Below are 18,495 nucleotides of genomic sequence, written 5' to 3' on the forward strand. Positions count from 1 at the left end.
CCCCTCTCCTGTCCAGATATGTCAGATAAGTGATAGTTTCAAGGAAGGGAGGAATGACGAATGCATGATGGGTATTCAAACGGGGCGTGGGACTTCTTGATTATTTTTTTTTCCTCTTTTCTTTTTTTTTTGTATCTGTACAGTCATGTCGTTCAACCACTGCAGTCATTGTTAATTCTTGTACAAGTTGTATCACTGGTTGTTGTACCATATCTGACATTTGTAATTATGAAATAATACACTGCCATTTGTATAAAAAAAAAAACTTGTGTCCTGACTTATTTGTGTCGGATTGATTTGTTTTTTGTGGATTAATGGACATAGAAAATTAACGTCATGCTGCTAAGACTTGTGCAATGTCAAAGCCACAATATAGTGTATATGAACATTGGTTAGAGGGTATTTGTATATGCTGCAGGTAAGATGTTTTGAAAGCTTTTACTCCTTCCTTGACCCAGTACAAAAAGTTAAAGGTAATAATTTATTTCTAATGGGTGGTTGTGTTTTTGCCATCAGTTATTTTCCTGCTGAGTCAGAGTTGCGTAGGACTTTAATTAACTTCAGTATAATGTGAAAGTAAGATCCAGATAAGTTAGATTTTCATGCACATGCTTTTCTCCTTTGGTACATCCCAAGTCTCTTGATTGCATCATCGTTTCCCTCACTTGCGCCCTCGTCCCTCCCACCAAGGCTGCATGGAGAGACGCAAGGAAACCGTGCCAGGAGAGAGGAAACAAGGAAATATGTTTTAAGCGAAATGAGACATAATTTCCTTTGAAAAGACGTCTGTTTCTGATGACTGCGGTCGCTGATCACAGCTGGATCAGCTGTGAGTCGGCTTTAACAGCTGGAGAGACTTCTGATGGTGTTTTGGCCCAATTCCAATTTCCCCCTAAGGCCTTAGACCCTTGAAATGGTGTAATTACGAATGGGTTAGCACTTAGTTGCAACATTTCACGTAACCATGACAACTTTTAAAATAAATTGTAGAATTGTGGGTATTTATTTTAACTTTTTAATCCCTGACTTCAACGTCTTCCAGGCTCTTTCCTCACAACATGAGAGGTACTTTCAAATAATCTATTTAGTTGTTTTTGTCAAAACCGCTTCAATGACTAAATGAAATGAATAAATCTGTGTAATATAATATAATCTCTGCTTCAATTCTTCTGATTTCATGTGTTTTTATGTTCCATCTTTAATCCTTCATGTTTCTAAGTGCCAGGCTAAACAACCATGTGCCATCCTCTTCGTTTACCTTTCTTTACGTTTTTTTATCGTCACTCTCTCTCCTGTAAAAAATCTAAAACAAATATGATCATAGAAATAATGTCTTTATTTATGTTGGTTAAGATTACACAATGTGGGACATTTAAGACTTGAGAAGTATATGGTACAGTTTCATATTACTGTCTTAAAAAAACAACTCCAGTCGTTCCCCAAAGAGTGCATCTGATCTGCAGAGTGATCAGCTGTCTCCAGCATAGGAGCGCTGACAACCCTTATTGTTTTGACTGCAGTCTGTTAACCTGAAACGAAGCTTCCATCTTGGTGGTCGTATACAATGGCTGCTGTAAATTTAAAGTCACAAATGAATCTCCAGTGAGTAGTTTTGGTGGGGAATTACTACAGCTGCATTTCTGCTTCTGATCGTCAATTGTGAGGGCACAAAATTGTAGAAGTATGAGATCAAATATATTTATCAGTACACAGCATTAAGTAAGTGTATATTCTGCTTTCATGGATTACTGTGATTTATATATTTCATTGACGCTGTTGTTAATGTTTAAAGAAGCTGCATTGGCGTGGCAACGGTCTACCAACTGTCCAAAATGGACTAGGAAATTGAGGACAGGACAAGGTGATATTCTAGATGGTCACTTTGTTGTTTGAGGTTTAGTTTATCACCCAGTACACTTGTAGAGAGGGTTGGGTTTGCCAGCATTTTTCAGGCTTAAAAAAACAAGTTGGATAAATAAGAGACAGTTTCCAAGACGTCTTACGACAAAACTATACCAGGTCTATTGGACCACGGACGTAGATGTGATGGCAGCAGCTGGAGACAGTCCAGTTTGTATCACACCATTGATAGATGTGTTGTGTTTTATCTGAATAGGACGGTTATCATTGATGCTGAGGGGCACAACCTGGAGGAGGACGTCTAATCCAGCAGCCTGGGCTCTACTGAATCCCTTCATACTCCGCCAGAAATGTGATCACCAATCATGATGGCAGGAGCGACAGTGGCTCAGTATGTAGAGCGGATTGTCCCTCAATTAGAAGACCGTTAGTTCCATCCCAGGTTACATATCGATGTGTCCTTGGGCAAGACACTCAACCCCAAATTTCCCCCCAAGGCTGTGAGGGGTGTGAATGCTTAGCAGCTGGTTACCCCTGCCATCAGTGGTATGTTGTATGAATGGGTGACTGATGACACTTTGAGTGATCGGAAGACTAGAAAAGGTTTCTCTAGTGTAAAGAAAAAAGTGGTATCCCTTTGACCTTTTGTTATTATTAGCAATTATTTGACTAATATAAAATGCATTCAGTAGTATATAAGTAATAGATGCAAAATATGTAGTATTTTTTATTTATTTGTATAATTGATATGATTATTAAATTATTTTGAAATTGATGAAAGGATCTCTATTGATTTAAATTGTCAGAAGAATGTTTAACATTTAATACATACGACTGGTATGATTTTTGTTTTTAAAGATATTGCTATATTTCTACAGGAATTGTTGTGTAGGTCCAAGACTAAATGCAAGCTTTACATGATTTGATTACAAACCAAAAATATCTGTATCCACAAACTGTCGACAGGTTCAGTGTGAAAAGTTCATGTCAGTGAACTTTAGTTCTGCACAGATAACTTGGAACAGAAAATAAACAACCCTGAAGAAAGAGCGGGGCTGGCTAGGTACAGAATATTTCTATGAACAAAAGTAGATCAATGAGAATTGAGCAATTAATGAAGGAAATCTTTAAAGAATAATTATTCAGTGTACTCTTAAAAGGACAGGCCTTGATTTCAATGGGATCATTTGAAGCCCTGTCTGCTTGTGTTTGCTGTTCTTAAGGGTTATGGGCCTCACCCTCAGTGTGTAATTGTCAATGTTTACTATTTATTTTGTATAAAATAATTCTTTGCAACTCTGAATGATGTATGTCACCACTTTACGTTAACATTTGCAATTTGTTTTAATTTGATGATTCGGTAGAGAAAGAAGACCTTTCACATGGTTGAGAACTGATTTGATTTCCTCATGATAAGACAGGGGAAATAGTGTTCTGGAAAAAGGGTAATTTTACTGCTTAATCTCACTTTCTGTCTGTCAGGCAAACCTCATACTTTTTATATGTCATTTCAACATATTGCAATGTTTGGTGACCTGTTTATTATCTTTCTTTTCATTTGGTGTAGTGGTAGATGCCATGAAAACTGCCCAAGAAAAAAAACATGTATCTCACAAAGTTATACATTTTCAGGATATAGTTGGGAAGACATCATTTAACTGAAAACACTTGAGACCAATAAACAGTAGCCCCTTGATTATAGTACGGGCATTGAGATGGGTTATGTATCCGCCCCACTTCATCTGGTGCATGTCCAGTCAGTAGCAGCCTGAGCCCACGACCACATTTTCCTCCATCTCTCTGATGTCCATTTTGGCGGAGCATGCTGATGATGGTTTGGAGTTGCATGACGATCTTCAGCAATGTGGTAGGCTGCCTAACTCTGCAATCCTTGATGAACTTGATTCTCACCTCTCACATCTTCCAGATTCCCCAAATCACGATGTGCAGAGGCTTATTAGGTCTTATCTTACTCTTTTCTGAGATGGGCCCTCAAGTACCACTGTCAGGTACGATATTGATGTCGGTAACGTTTCCCCGGTTAAACAACATGCTTACCGGTGTCTATTCCAAAAAGGGAGCTGATGCAGAAGAGTGCAGCTGCTGTTGTGGTATTCAATGACCACAACCCCTTAGTGTTCCTCAACCGGATGTACAACCAGAACCAAAGACTGATACGCATCGCAATTACTGGTTCAAGAGTATAATCTTGAGATCAGACACAAGAAGGGTGTTGACAACATTGTTGCTGATACTTTATCCAGATTGTAACTTTCACATGGTGTGTATCTCAGTGTAAAGTATGTACAAAACCTTAAAAGTGATGCACTGTTTTATGGGAGGGGTTGTTACGCCCCCTGACTCATCTCTGGCCTCTTTTAGGAAGAGAGCTGTCTGTCTCTGTGTTTCAGGTCTGCCACGCCCCCCTTTCACTGCCTGAAGCACCCACACCTGAATGTCATCAGGCCGTCAGTGGAGCTGCATATCAACCTCAGGACCCAGTGATTCCATCTCTCTTTCGCTCTTGGCCTGTGAACTGGTTGTTGCTGCTGTCGTGAGCATTTGTACTGTGAAACGAGTGTTTATACTGTTACCCTCTGGTTTATACTGTTATCCTCTGGTTTATACTGTTACCCTCTGGTTTATACTCTGGTTTATACTGTTATCCTCTGGTTTATATCCTCTGGTTTATACTGTTACCCTCTGGTTTATACTGTTATCCTCTGGTTTATACTGTTACCCTCTGGTTTATACTGTTATCCTCTGGTTTATACTGTTACCCTCTGGTTTATACTGTTACCCTCTGGTTTATACTGTTACCCTCTGGTTTATACTGTTACCCTCTGGTTTATACTGTTATCCTCTGGTTTGGGGCTGGTTAGTTAGTGGGGAGGTTTATTAGAAACCAGTCTGGGTGATTATAGGAAGCCGTGTAGGGGTTCTCTACCATTTTGGTTGTTGATTCTGTTTTCTCCTGTTTACTTATTAGCTAGGGAGCTCAGTATTGTGTTTTGATTTGTTTCTGTAGGAAAGCTGAGTTTCTTATTTTCTAGATAGTTTGGGGGTTTTGTTTATTATTTTGGCCTTCGAGACCCTGACGTCAATTTCTGTTAATCTATCTGTTATTAATAAATGTTACTTATTGTGCGTGAGTGTTACAGCTGCATTTTAATTTAGTGTCAACTTTTATCAAGGGTTTGTCTCAAATAGTTGTTACTGCCTACGTACCATAGACTATTAAGAAGGCCGTAACAAGCCTCTGTACAGCCAATTGACTCATTCTGAACATCATGTGGAGACATAATATCCAAAATTTTGAAATGGGGAAAAAAACCTGCAGTACATTACTGCATAGTACACACATGTATCAATGTACTGTAAACTAAGTGTAGAATCTTTATTATTATTATTATATTATATTATATTATACTAGCCACTCCTCTCTCTGGCTGCAGCATTGACGTTGCTCACATATGTTTCTACATATTTCTCTCTGGATTACAGCAACAATAACAAAGGAAAAAAAAAACCTCGGTCGCTCATTGGCTCTTCTGCATGTCACTCAACATAAAGCCGCAATCTGATTGGCCCGCTGACGTTCCACCCGCTCCTCTCTGCAAACTGTCACATATGCCACTTCCGTGTGTGATTTGTCGGGAATACAGCGCTGCATCAAAGATGGCTCACATGAGACCAACAATCTGTCCATTTAGGGTGAACACTGAGACGGAATAAGGGATATCTTGCACGAATAGAAGGCGGAGAGCCGGTGGTAGCACTCTCCGCACTACGCACCGCTCTCCTCGGTGCTAAGCTAGCTGGTTAGCTCACACAGTAACTATTAGCGAGCCCAGCTAGCTAGCTTACTGTTGATTGCTAAAATGGCCACCATGGAGAAACTGATGAAGGCCTTTGAGAGTCTGAAGTCCTTCCAGCAGCAGCAGGGACCACCGACCGCCGAGGAGCTGGTCCAGAGACAGTAAGTGTGTCCCCGCATAGCAGCTAGCAGCTAGCTAGCCTGGCTGCTAGCGTTAGCTCAGGGCTAGCTAGAAGACAGCCTCCTGGGCTGACGTCACTGACTCCTGATCAATAAGATAATCCTTTATTAGTCAAATGTACAGGATTACAGCAGCATAGAGGATAGTGCAAACAAGACATAGTAAAAAAACAAGATCAAAAATAAGTATTATAAATAAGCAATAAAACAGTGTTAACACATGCCAAACATTTTCAGTATTATTCAGTCTGATCAATCATTTCAAGTATATGGGAAAGTTCTAAAGTGGTTTTGGTGTTAGTACAGCAAAGTCCCTAAAATGTCTGTTTTCTTACAGTGAGTGGGATGCACTGTGTTATCAGGTGATCAATACAATGTAGGCCTGGGTAGAGGTCAAATAACTATGTTTGTATGATCTTGAAGTGTTTCTACAAAGAAGTATTTAACTGTTAAAAGATGTAATGACTGTCAGTTCAATTTCCTGAGGTACCTTCTCAGTCTGAACCCATTTGTTCTCTCTCTCTCTCTCTCTCTCTTTGCCTCTTATCTTTCCTTGTCTTTTTGCTACCTCTTGCTTTTTGTCCCTGCTTCTAATCCTCCCCATCCTTCCTCTTTCACAGGAAAAAGGAACAGGCTACCACAAAGAAGGACAGGGTCTCACACTGCCTGACAATATGTGAAAACATTGTGGCTCAGTCTCTGAGGTAGGCCATGCTGATTTAACATCATGTGTGATAACGGTGACCCCATATTCTGATTTTTTTTATTATTTGATCTTTTCTGCCTCAGCTGGACAGCAGTCTTTTTTTTTTTTTTTTTTTGTACAGCATGAAAGAATTGCTGTCATATTTTTATAGTTTATAATTGGAAGGACACATATTTTGCTGGAATACCCTGATCTGCTGCATTTATTATGGTCCACAACAAGCTATCTGAAAAATACTAGCTTTTGTTCTTTGCCTTTTAGATATTTGAAGTTCCCCAGTGTACGATTGGTTATATTCTAGTGAACCAGATTGGCCTCTTCTGCTGATCAGGGTCACAGAAAGTGTGAAACTCATCATCTAAATGCAAAGTTTTAGAAAAATTTCGCTTAAGTTATCAGTGTTCAAAAATAGTTTCTCTTTTATCTTATGTATTACTGGCAAATTTTAAGTTGGTACTTTCCAGTATTTTTCTTCAGGCCCTAATACTGCTTCATTCAGAGCAGGGATGCTCAGCTCCATGTAGTTCAGAACCAAACATGAGCATAATCATCAATAATTCCCCATAAAGTCTCATTAAATCTGATAAACTACTTAGCTACTCCAGGACTAATCTGTGAAGTTATGTGTGTGAGGGAGGCAAAGGCAGGAACTTGGGAAAGCCTGTGACTGAAATATAGCTGAATGGAAAATGGCCCTGTGTGTGTTTCTTTTGTGAACAGTTCAGAATAACGAATTTGACATGCATAAACAATGTCTGTCTGAAAGATGAATATGTATGTGCGTAATGACATTTGCCTCATTTTTCTTCTCTATGGTCCTGGGAGCAGAACGTCACCAGAGTTTCAGAAACTGTTGGGCATCGCCATGGAGATGTTCCTGCTCTGCAGTGATGACAGCGAATCAGATGTCCGGATGGTAGCAGATGAGTGCCTGAACAAAATCATCAAAGTGAGCACTGAGCAGCCCTCCCCATGCTACTCTTTTCTCTCCTCTTTTCAACATTGTCCCTCATTGTTTCTTCAATAAAAGGACAATAACGTTCATCAATTAATTTACAGTTGTTACCCACTGAAGACAATTACAGAATAATGAGCCTTGATTTGGGTGTGCATGATGTGATAAGATATGTTATCACCTTGTCTATTTTTTTAATATTTATTTTCAGGCTCTGATGGACTCAAACCTCCCTAGATTGCAGCTGGAACTGTACAAAGAAATAAAAAAGGTATTAGATGAGTGTCTGTTGTTGGTCATCTTTTTATGCAACAGTTTATTCCACTAATGACTAAGGTTTGACATTTTGCTTCATGTTAAGTCTGAAAAAGAAACACTTGATTTGTTTGTGTATCTGTAGAACGGTGCCTCTCGGAGTCTGAGGGCAGCTTTGTGGAGGTTTGCTGAGCTTGCTCATCTCATCAGACCACAGAAATGCAGGTAAAAACGCACACAATGCCTGAAAATGTCTTTTTACTTCATTCACATGACAACCATATTTAAATTCAATTATGCTGAACTCCGAAGGGGAAAATGGCAGGATAGCAAATTTGACATTTGGAGATGCATTTGATGATACATTTTTCGAGCGAGCACTTGTTTTCTTAAAACTGCTCAGCTTTAAAACTGAGCCGACTACAGCCTCTTGAAGACAGTAATGTCGGCTGATCGCCGGCATGCCTCACAATCGGCTTCGGTTAGGAGAAGAAAATTCAGTGTCTACCTCCAGTTTTAAATATTTTGTACTATTTCCTCTGTTTGCGTTCTTATCCCTCTCTCCGTCTCTTGTGGTCCAGACCCTACCTGGTCAACCTGTTGCCATGCCTCTCTCGAATTACCAAGCGGCAGGAGGAGACGGTACAGGAGACTCTGGCTGCTGCAATGCCCAAGATCATGTCCGCCTTGGGGCACTTCGCCAATGATGGCGAGATCAAGGTATCCACACAGCAGAAGTAGAGACATTGAAACTGAATAGTACGGAAAATGAATTTGGTTGCTGATGATTTTTGCTTTCAAATTGTTTTGCTGCATTATTTGTCTTTGTAAGTTTGGTGTCTTCTTTCATCTTTCTTTCTGTTCTACCATTTTAAACACGCTTAAGTGAGTTGGACTGAAAGCTGTAATTAAAACAAGCTGAATAGAGGTTCCCTTTTTCAAAAGTTTGTATTTCCCATCTTGGATCCATAAACATTACATTTTAAAGGCTTGTTCCCTTCCAGCACTGTTAAAAATCTATCATATTAAATGAAACTAAAATGATATACAGTAATTTGACAGGGCTTAGATAAATAAATATGCAGATCTTGCAACTGCTTGCTTTCATTGTAGTCCAACCATTTTCATCCCAGGTGCTGCTGAAGTCCTTTGTGGCCAACCTGAAGTCCAGCTCCCCGACCATCAGACGGACAGCAGCCAGCTCAGCCGTCAGTGTGTGCCAGCACTCCAGACGTACCAGCTACTTTTACACTTGGCTCCTTAATGTGCTGCTGGGTAGCGCACACACACACACACACACACACACACACACACACACACACACACACACACACACACACACACACACACACACACTGATTTAACAGATGAGCTTATTTCAGCTCATAACAGACAATCAAAAAGGTCAAGTAATCACACACTCTAACCTGCTGTCCATTTCTAGGTCTGCTGGTTCCAGTGGATGAAGAACACCCCAGCCACCTAGTCCTGGGGGTGCTGTTAACCCTTCGCTACCTGATGCCTCTGCTGCAGCAACAAGTCAACACCACCAGCCTCAAAGGAAGCTTTGGAGTCATGAGGAAGGAGGCTGATGTCCAGCCAACACCTGAACAACTGCTACAGGTAGAGAGAAGAGTGATTGTGTGGATACCAGTGTTTGTATGTTAATGAAATCGTTTTGGCTAACTTCCATATATACGTTTGTGTCTGAAGGTGTACGAGCTGACCTTACACTACACACAGCACTGGGATCACAATGTGGTCACAGCAGCTCTGGAGCTCCTGCAGCAGATGTTCAGGACTCCCCCACCAGAGCTTCTGCACATGCTCATCACAGCAGGCAGCATTCTTCACGGCACCGTTTTTCGCCAGGACACCGAGAGCCGCGCTCGCTCCAGCAGCATCCTCGAGCTCATTGGTAAACACTTTAATCAGTCGGGATTGTCTTCGTGATGCTTTTGTTCACTTTAAATTGGACTCTGCAGTGTTTTTAAACAGTCACCTGGTACTTGGGGGGGCTAATGTATCTGCTTCAAGTAGCTTTTATTTCATTTACCCTTACTGACGGGCTTTTAAGTCGACCAGGCAGTTTTGTGGTCTACTCTCGTTCCTTCTGTGGTCGGTGTTTACGGCCTTTTTCTTTGCTTGCCTACTAATTCCCTGTCGCCTCTAAATAATACTTGTTTCCTATGAGTCCTTTTGAGCTTTTGCTGCTTTTCTCTTCCACGCCTTCTGTTTCTACTTCCTGTTTCCTGCCATTTGCAGCGGGGGGAGGGTCTTCCTGCAGTCCACTCCTTCTCAGGAAACAAAGAGGTGACATGTCTATTTATCTCTTCTGCTCACCTCTACCTTCTAACTAATGTTTCAGTCAGGGTCTGGGCAAATTTACCTTCAACTAAGTCACCTGTTGTGGTTGATTGTCCTCTAAACTCAAGATATATCGTTAATTATGCACAATCCTTGCAGCTATTGTTAGTGCTGATGTTATGTTGACACTTACCCTGTTTCCAGGTAAAATGCTTTCTGGGGAGGAGGATGGGTTGGATGATGACGCCGAGAGAACAGAGGTCACCACCGGTGTCTTCACAGGTGAGACGCAACCACCAGGACGCAGAATCTATTCGACAGCCTCAATTCTCAAACCAGTTGGTAAACCCCCATTCCACAGTAATAAACAGGCTTTGTGTCCTTCCTTCAGCAGCAGTTGTCGGTGCAGACGGCTCTTCTGCAACGCAGGTAGACATCATCACCGAGCAGCCGCGCTCCTCCCAGCATACCCTGCAGCCTGGCGACTCTGTGGACCTCAGTGCCTCCTCAGAGCAGGGTGGTGGCGGAGGCGGGACATCTGCGTCAGACACGCCCGAGTCACCCAATGACAACGAGGAGGAAATGCTTAGTCGAAGCTCCAGCGGCGGGGCCAACATCACTCCGGAGACGGCTGACTACACCACACCAGAGACGGAGGGAGGGCCCTTAGGAGCAGGCCCGACTCTGCTAGGCACTAATGATCGCTCGGTTCCACCCAGCGACTCCTCACAGACCACCACAGAGGGACCGGACTCAGCTGTCACGCCTTCAGACGTACCAGAGCTGGTCAGTGTGACTGTGCGGGCATGCAATCAGATTACATTTGTTTGGAGAATACAGCTTGAACATTCAGTACTTTTTACACATGTGTGTGTGACAGTGTGCTTCCCTAGACACTGAGACTTAATTACCATGCAATGCTATAATTTACTATGAACCCCAATGTCCCTAAAGGCAAAGCTCCCAATTAGGAATGATGCTACACTTCATACAGTTAGGATTCGTAGAATGGACAGAACATGCATTCCTCACATTTCCTTTTACCATAAAAGGGCCGTATCAGTGGTCTTGTATGTTTAGCCCATTTCGTACAAATTGCATACACTTGAAATGTCTGTAAACCATTTCTCAAATCATCTAGTCTTCCAATTGATATCCTACCTTACAGACAGCCATTGGCTCCAGTTCAGCTGTACAGTATTTAAACCAACTTTATAAATACAGACAACAACCCTTTCATAGAGATCTCATGCTAGTCTTGTAATAGCCTTTTTCTACAGGTCTGCTGTATAAATAATGGAACATGCAAACAACTTTTATCGCCATCTTTCACATCTTGAATGGTGTGTCCTTTTATATAATGAAAGTGCTCCTTTAGAATAATGGGGTAAGATGTTCTGCCACTTCATTCAATCATTTGGGTTTTGCTGCTTCCCTTCAGATACGTTTCAGTTTGAGATAGTCCACTCTAACTATTCCAACTCTATGGTTTGCCCCCCCCCCCCCCCCTCCTTTATCCTTCTCCCTGCTTGTCTCAGTCGCGTACTCCATTGCAGCAGGTGATTGAGCCGTCTCCTCCCTCGCCAACGTCCACTGAGGGTCCCGATGCCACAGACAGCGACTCCTCTGTCTACACTGCGTCCTCTTCTTTCTCTTTCTCCTCCTCTTCCTCTTTCTATGCCACCTCCTCCTCCTCTAGCACTAGTGACAAGGTCAGCCAATTGGACACTTTGAACGGAGTGGGAGGGGCTTGCTTGTCTGGAAACTTTTGGCTTTCTTCATCCTTTCTCCTTTTCGTTCGTCACAACCCATGCACATAATTTGCCCTGCGTTTTGCTACTTTTCCCTTGTTGTCATCGACAATACATCATGCCCCTTCTTCTCCTCGTTTCCAGTGACCCCCCCCCCTAAAAATTAGATGCTTTTGAAAGACAGTTTTTAAAAACAAGCAACCCCAACATCCCATCCCTTGCGTTGAAGAGTTCAAAGTAGAAGCATGAAGGCCATCTGTTTTTTTTAATTGTTGTTCTTCAGATTTGGTTCCCTTTTACTTTTTTTTTTTTAAAAGAGACTGTGACAGGCTTTTGTTCCAGCGGAGTCCAAACCCAGAAAAACAATTATTTGTATACATTTTTGGATTAAGATTACTTTATCCATCTTGCAAGGAAAAACTTGTTCCCTTTTTTTAAATGTCATGTGTGTGTAGTCCATGTATTCAAAATACTTTGCTTTACTTGATCTAATTTCAAAGTTGAATAGGTTGGATCAAAAGCTTGCTCTTCCTCTGGTGGACTGTGGCAACCAAAATTGCAGAGTTCTCAAGCCTGTGCTTTTTCCTGTGTGTAGTTGATTTGCTGTAAATTAAGTGACCCACGCATGATCCAGTAGTTTTAAAAAATCGAACCTTTGTTTGCAGTTTTAGTTGTTTGTTATGCTGTGTGTCTCTGTCCTCAATACAGCAAATCTAGCTAATCTAATAAACAAGACAAAGCTAACTAGGAATCCTTTGCATGCGGTTGCTTTACCAATTTGTTGCATCAGTGTTTCTGTAATGGTTGAGTTTAGTTTCTGACTGGAGGTGTCTGCTCTGTGTGTCTGTGCATAAGGTGCTGGATGGCAGCGAGAGCCAGTACTCTGGGATGCAGATCGGGACGTTGCAGGATGAAGAAGATGAAGGAGCAGCACCTTCCTCCCAAGAAGAACCCCAAGAACCAATCCTGCAGTCAGCCCTGGGTATGTTGTGCAAACACAGAAACCCTGGTTTTAACCAAAAAATGGTTCTGCCTATTGATATAAAGTTTTTTTCCAACCATACTTATTGTTTCTGTGTGTTCTCGTGTGCAGCGCTGAGCAAACCTCATCTCTTTGAAAGCCGAGGTCACAACCGGCAGGGTTCAGACAGCAGCGTGGACCGCTTTGTACCAAAGGACGAGCCTGCTGAACCCGAACCTGACAACAAGGTAAACGCTCTAAAACATCATGCCGGTTTTTCTCACCAGAAGGTTAAGAAAGCAAAATTATAATGCGTCACTCTTTAACTCTTAACTGTCTGTTTCTTAGCCGTCACGGATAAAGGGTCCAATTGGACACTATACTGACCGGGGGGTGGAGCCGCTGGTGCACTGTGTACGGCTTCTTGCTGCTTCCTTCCTACTGACAGGACAAAAGAATGGTGAGTGTCATCAGAACTGCACAAAATATGACATGGGTGTGTTTTAAAAATGTCATTCTGTTTTCCTCATTCTAATAAAGTACCAATCACACGAGCCCAGTATTTCAGAAGTGTTAAACTCTGGAAATATCAACAATCGCAGCATACAGAACAGATATAATTGCTATAAATACATAAGAAGAGCATAAAATGAGAATATTAGAAGACAAAATAAATCACGAGTACAGATAATGAACTTCTTCAACCCGAGGTATTGGGGGAAAGTTTCATGCTTTTTCTGTTGATCAATAAACTGAGTTAAAGTTGAGGATTCAGTTCTAGATGAAAAAGTGAGAACTTGGGTAATGTGAGTCTCGAGATCTGTCCAAAATTTGTGTATTTTACAATAAAAAAAAAAAAAAAAGAAAGCTGAGAAATGACTTCAATATGATTTGTGTTATGTATACAAAAGCTACAAGAAATATCAATGTCTGTAAACTTGACAATTAACAGGGTATGTTTATTGATTAGTTTGATTAATACAAGACATGTCTATGATGAAAGCCTTAAGAAATAAATGCATCTAATGGCTGCAGAGTAACTTTTTGTCTGGCCAATAATTCATGAATTTTATTGACACTGCTATGATACAAAACCTATGAACTTTGTTTTTACAAAACAGTATTTTAAACTATTTTCAAAGACACAGGCTCAACACAATGTTGTCTGTTGTTTATCTGACTTTCTTTCTTGTTTAGTTTTACATCATTGTGTGTATATAAATCTTTGTTGTGCTATGTTTTTCCAGGTCTGACCCCTGACAAGGAGGTGCGAGTCAGCGTGAAGGCTCTGGCGGTCAGCTGTGTCGGGGCAGCAGCAGCGCTGCACCCTGAAGCCTTCTTTAATTCCCTCTACCTGGAGCCGCTGGATGGCATTCCAGCTGAAGGTAGGGGCATAAAAAAATGACAGACAATCCTATTTAGATGATGTGTGACACCTGAACAGGCTAGTTTCAACAAAATTAACAATATACATTATTTTATATCTGAATTTTCTTCAGCATCATCTCTGACTCTGCTCTCTCTGTCTCTGTCCCCTTGCAGAGCAGCAGTATATCAGTGATATTCTGGGCCTCATTGACCATGGGGACCCCCAGATCAGAGGGGCCACAGCCATCCTCTGTGCAGCCATCATACAAGCTGCACTCACCAAAACACGTTACAACATACACACCTGGCTGGCCAGCGTGCAGAGTGCAACAGGTTGGTGTGTCTGTGTATGCGTGTGTATTATTTATTTTACACCTAGTCATTTTTTTTTTTTTTTTTTTGCTTTTCTTCTTTTGTAATCTTAAATGAAACTCCTTCAAGATTAATACAATTCTTATCTTATTGTACAGGTGTGTTTTTCTCAGTGCTGACATAATGAAAGTTTAAACAGTATTTTCTGATTCTGTCACCTGTACGACATGTTTCTCTCCAGGTAACCCTTTGTCCCTGGTGGACTTGGTGCCTTTGCTCCAGAAAACTCTGAAGGATGAATCCTCTGTCACCTGTAAGATGGCCTGCTCTGCAGTGAGAGTAAGTGTATCTTTTATGAGTGTGCCAGTAGTCTGTGCTCTGTGTCTGAGGCTGACCTTGTGTGTGTGTGTGTTCCAGCACTGCCTCATGACTGTGTGCAGCAGTACCTTGAGTGAACTAGGCCTGCAGTTGTTGATAAACCTTCTTGCTCTGAGGGACTCGTCCTATTGGCTTGTTCGCACAGAGCTCTTGGAGACCCTGGCTGAGATGGACTTCCGGTAAAAAAAAATTTGCTCTTTTTTTTGTGCTACTGGAGCTTCTTGCTCTGGCATCTTGCCGTCCTGGTTGGACTACACTCTCTAAATCACCATATCCTACACATTAACTATGTCTGTTGGATACCATGTCTTATATTTTAAATGAAAATGCAACATAAATATGAATGTATAACTTATGATTGCCTATTTAAGATATTCACTCTTTCCTCTTTTAGGTTAGTTAATTTCCTGGAGAGGAAAACGGAGGCTTTGCACAAAGGGGATCATCACTACACTGGGGTAGGTTCTCCTTTCTACCTTTCCTGTAGTCTTTCTCTGAAATTTCAAGTCTTTGCTGATGTTTTTAGACACAAACACGTGCAGTGTGTATCCTAAAAGTTTTCAACTTGAGTTACTTGAGACTGTGTTCCCTAATTTGTCAACATTCTTTTCTCTGTAGCGGCTGCGGCTACAGGACAGAGTGCTGAATGATGTGGTCATCCGTCTGTTGGGAGATGATGACCCTAGAGTCAGGCACGTTGCTGCCTCTGCTGTCAGCAGGTAAACTCTCATATCTCATGTCATATCCCATATACTCTATTAAAGGCTCCAGACTACCTTTCAACTGTTGCGTCTTTCTCATTCAGGTGCACCCCAAATATCAGCGTGCCTTTTGGTGCTGCAATATTACATTTTAAGCGGTACCTTTTTTGTCAGTTCCCATACTCATTGGTTAATTCTTAATGCATTGCTTAAATGATTATAAACAGGAAGATTTAGGAAAAAATGATTATAAAAAGGTATTGTCAGTCGAGGCTATCTCTGCCGAAAATGTTGGGTCAGAAAGGCAACAAACGTAGACGCTCCAAGGGGCCAATTGTCACCGCAGTCTATTTTTTTTGTTGAAAAAAACCAATCAATAGTTCTCTTTATTTTGAATTGCCGGTACGTTTTTAAGTTGTAATGTCGCTTGAGGAGGAGCACAGGGTGCGATTTCACACAGACCTGCTAAATGACTCGTTGAACGTACCATGGCGTTCAGTGAAAATGTTTAGATGGACTTTACAGGTATTTGGACCCATGTGTGATCAAAGTGGTCACACTCTCAAGCCCTGACTGTGTTGTCTATAAACACTGCTTGTATTCATGGGAAACAATTTTTCTTTTTTTTCTTCAGTACAATTTCTATAAACTATTTTCTTTTTTCTTTTTTCTAAAAACCCAAAGTGTCTTTCTAATGTCTCCCTCCTCATTCTAATCTGTCCTTATTGTCTCTGTGCCTCTCTCTACCAGGCTGGTTTCCAGGTTGTTCTATGACTGTGACCAGGGTCAAGTGGACCCAGTAGTGGCTATTGCCCGGGACCAGAGTTCAGTCTACCTGCAGCTGCTGATGCATGAGACACAACCCCCCTCCCAGTTCACAGTGAGCACAATCACAAGGTACATGAACGCACAGACACTCACTCCTTTGTGTCACATCTCATAGGCGCTCAATGCCATTCTATTACCAAGAAATGATTCTCAAGATCATTGGTCACTTGTTCCCACAGTTGGTTGTAATGTCCATGACAAAATCACAGAACACAATCTATAAGAACTCTGCTCTTTTCTCTGTCTTCCAGGACGTACCGAGGCTTCAACTTGTCCAACAATGTGTCTGATGTCACAATCGAGAACAATTTGTCCAGAGTCGTTACCGCCGTCTCCCATGCTTTCACCTCCTCTTCCTCCAGAGCCCTGACTGTGAGCTTTCAGCCAGACATAACACCTGTATAAAATGTTTGTTTTGATGATAATATGTAAAAATACAATTAATTTGTCTGTTTCTCTGCAGTTTGGCTGCTGTGAGGCCTTGTGCCTCCTGGCTTCAAATTTCCCAGTGTCCACTTGGAGTACAGGCTGGCACTGTGGCTACGTCAGCTCCAGTAGCAGCTTTTCTTCCCGCTCCAGTCGTAGCAGAGGCAGGGCTCTTAGGTTTGTGTACCCTCTTTCTTGAATTTATTCTTTGCTTGTACATTTAATGCCATTGTAGTTGCATATTCTGCCAGACAAAAACACCACTCTTTCTCATTTAATTCACTCTTTTCTTCGATTTTACCTGCTTGTCTTTTGTCCTTGTCTCTCTGTTCTGCAGTGTCTCACAGCCTAGTAGTGCTCCAGCCTCTTCATCCACCTCTTCATCTGCACCAGACAATGAGCGGAGGACTCTGACTGTAGGAATGGCCAACATGGTCCTCTCTTTACTCTCCTCCGCCTGGTTTCCACTGGATCTTTCTTCCCACCAGGATGCACTTTTGCTTTCTGGCAATCTGCTTGCTGGTGGGTAATATATGCATACAGAGTTTACTTGTATCTTGAAATTCTATTGTGTTTGTAAACTCAAATAGAACTTTGAGACTAAAGCAGCAACCTTTTTATCTATTAACAACTGAATCATGTTCCCAGCCGTGGCCCCTAAATGCATGCGCAACCCCTGGGCCGGAGAGGAAGACGGCAGCACTGGTAGTACGAACCCTAACCCAAATAAGATGGAGGAGCCATGGGCAGGGCTGTCGGAGCACACCCTGGTGGCCATGGTGGAGCAGCTATTCTCTCACCTACTGAAGATCCTCAACATCTGTGCCCATGTGCTGGATGACACACCACCGGGACCAGCAGTTAAGGTAACTGTTTATAGAGTCTGTGTTATGATTGACTGAAAGTGATTGTTTTTAAGTCATATTTTACTGGCATGTATCTGCTAATGACAAAGTTACATCCACAGGAAGGGCATTGTATTGTTTTTTTTGTTTTTTTTAGGCCACCCTCCCCTCCCTGAGCAACACCCCCTCCCTCAGTCCCATCCGCAGAAAAGGCAAGGAGAAGGATGCTGCTGAGCAAAGTGCTGCTCCTATGAGCCCAAAGAAAAGCAATGAGATCAACACAGGTACATGCACACCTGACCAATCACAGGTACAAATAAGCTCTGTGACATGTCTGTGAATATTAAATAAGTTTGACGTTTTGTGAGCAGGCAGGCCAGCAGACGGCACTGGGTCAACTGCTGTAAACAAATCTACCACCCTCGGCAATTTCTACCACCTGCCACCCTACCTCAAGCTCTATGATGTCCTTAAAGCTACACATGCCAACTACAAGGTCAGAACACTACTTCCTATCATGACAGAAAAGGGTTTTAGTAGCCTGAATGGTGGTTGGATGATGGTGTTAATTGTGTTCTTTTTTTTTATCTCCTAGGTTACGCTGGACCTCCACAGTAGCCAGGAAAAGTTTGGAGGTTTCCTGCGTTCCACTCTAGATGTTCTGTCTCAGCTCCTGGAGCTGGCCACACTACACGACATCAGTAAGGTAAAGACATGACGTTGTTTAAATGTTGATATTAAGGGAGCAAGAAGAACGATTGCACTGGATGGAAGCAAATTAAGTAAAAATTTTTTCATTCATATGATAATTTGTCACCACTCTGTTTCACATTGATTGGATGAAT

General features: G+C 41.8%; 1 protein-coding gene across 1 annotated transcript in view; it reads left to right on the forward strand.

Moving 5' to 3' along the window:
• Positions 1-5,407: 5,407 nt before the first annotated feature.
• htt (huntingtin) overlaps positions 5,408-18,495 on the forward strand; it is a 31,163-nt gene continuing 18,075 nt past the window's right edge. The window contains exons 1-28 of the mRNA XM_054603720.1: positions 5,408-5,839; positions 6,478-6,561; positions 7,392-7,512; positions 7,730-7,789; positions 7,919-7,998; positions 8,355-8,493; positions 8,907-9,048; positions 9,218-9,396; positions 9,487-9,691; positions 10,285-10,362; positions 10,472-10,866; positions 12,687-12,813; positions 12,925-13,040; positions 13,141-13,252; positions 14,040-14,177; positions 14,335-14,493; positions 14,714-14,811; positions 14,890-15,029; positions 15,245-15,308; positions 15,469-15,569; positions 16,302-16,448; positions 16,631-16,751; positions 16,843-16,982; positions 17,143-17,327; positions 17,454-17,671; positions 17,808-17,934; positions 18,022-18,146; positions 18,246-18,356. Coding sequence (XP_054459695.1) covers positions 5,742-5,839; positions 6,478-6,561; positions 7,392-7,512; positions 7,730-7,789; positions 7,919-7,998; positions 8,355-8,493; positions 8,907-9,048; positions 9,218-9,396; positions 9,487-9,691; positions 10,285-10,362; positions 10,472-10,866; positions 12,687-12,813; positions 12,925-13,040; positions 13,141-13,252; positions 14,040-14,177; positions 14,335-14,493; positions 14,714-14,811; positions 14,890-15,029; positions 15,245-15,308; positions 15,469-15,569; positions 16,302-16,448; positions 16,631-16,751; positions 16,843-16,982; positions 17,143-17,327; positions 17,454-17,671; positions 17,808-17,934; positions 18,022-18,146; positions 18,246-18,356 — 3,810 coding nt within the window. The 5' untranslated portion in view covers positions 5,408-5,741. The remainder of the gene's footprint in view (positions 5,840-6,477; positions 6,562-7,391; positions 7,513-7,729; positions 7,790-7,918; positions 7,999-8,354; positions 8,494-8,906; positions 9,049-9,217; positions 9,397-9,486; positions 9,692-10,284; positions 10,363-10,471; positions 10,867-12,686; positions 12,814-12,924; positions 13,041-13,140; positions 13,253-14,039; positions 14,178-14,334; positions 14,494-14,713; positions 14,812-14,889; positions 15,030-15,244; positions 15,309-15,468; positions 15,570-16,301; positions 16,449-16,630; positions 16,752-16,842; positions 16,983-17,142; positions 17,328-17,453; positions 17,672-17,807; positions 17,935-18,021; positions 18,147-18,245; positions 18,357-18,495) is intronic.

This window comes from Anoplopoma fimbria, chromosome 9 (assembly GCF_027596085.1).
Source record: "Anoplopoma fimbria isolate UVic2021 breed Golden Eagle Sablefish chromosome 9, Afim_UVic_2022, whole genome shotgun sequence".
NCBI lineage: Eukaryota > Metazoa > Chordata > Actinopteri > Perciformes > Anoplopomatidae > Anoplopoma > Anoplopoma fimbria.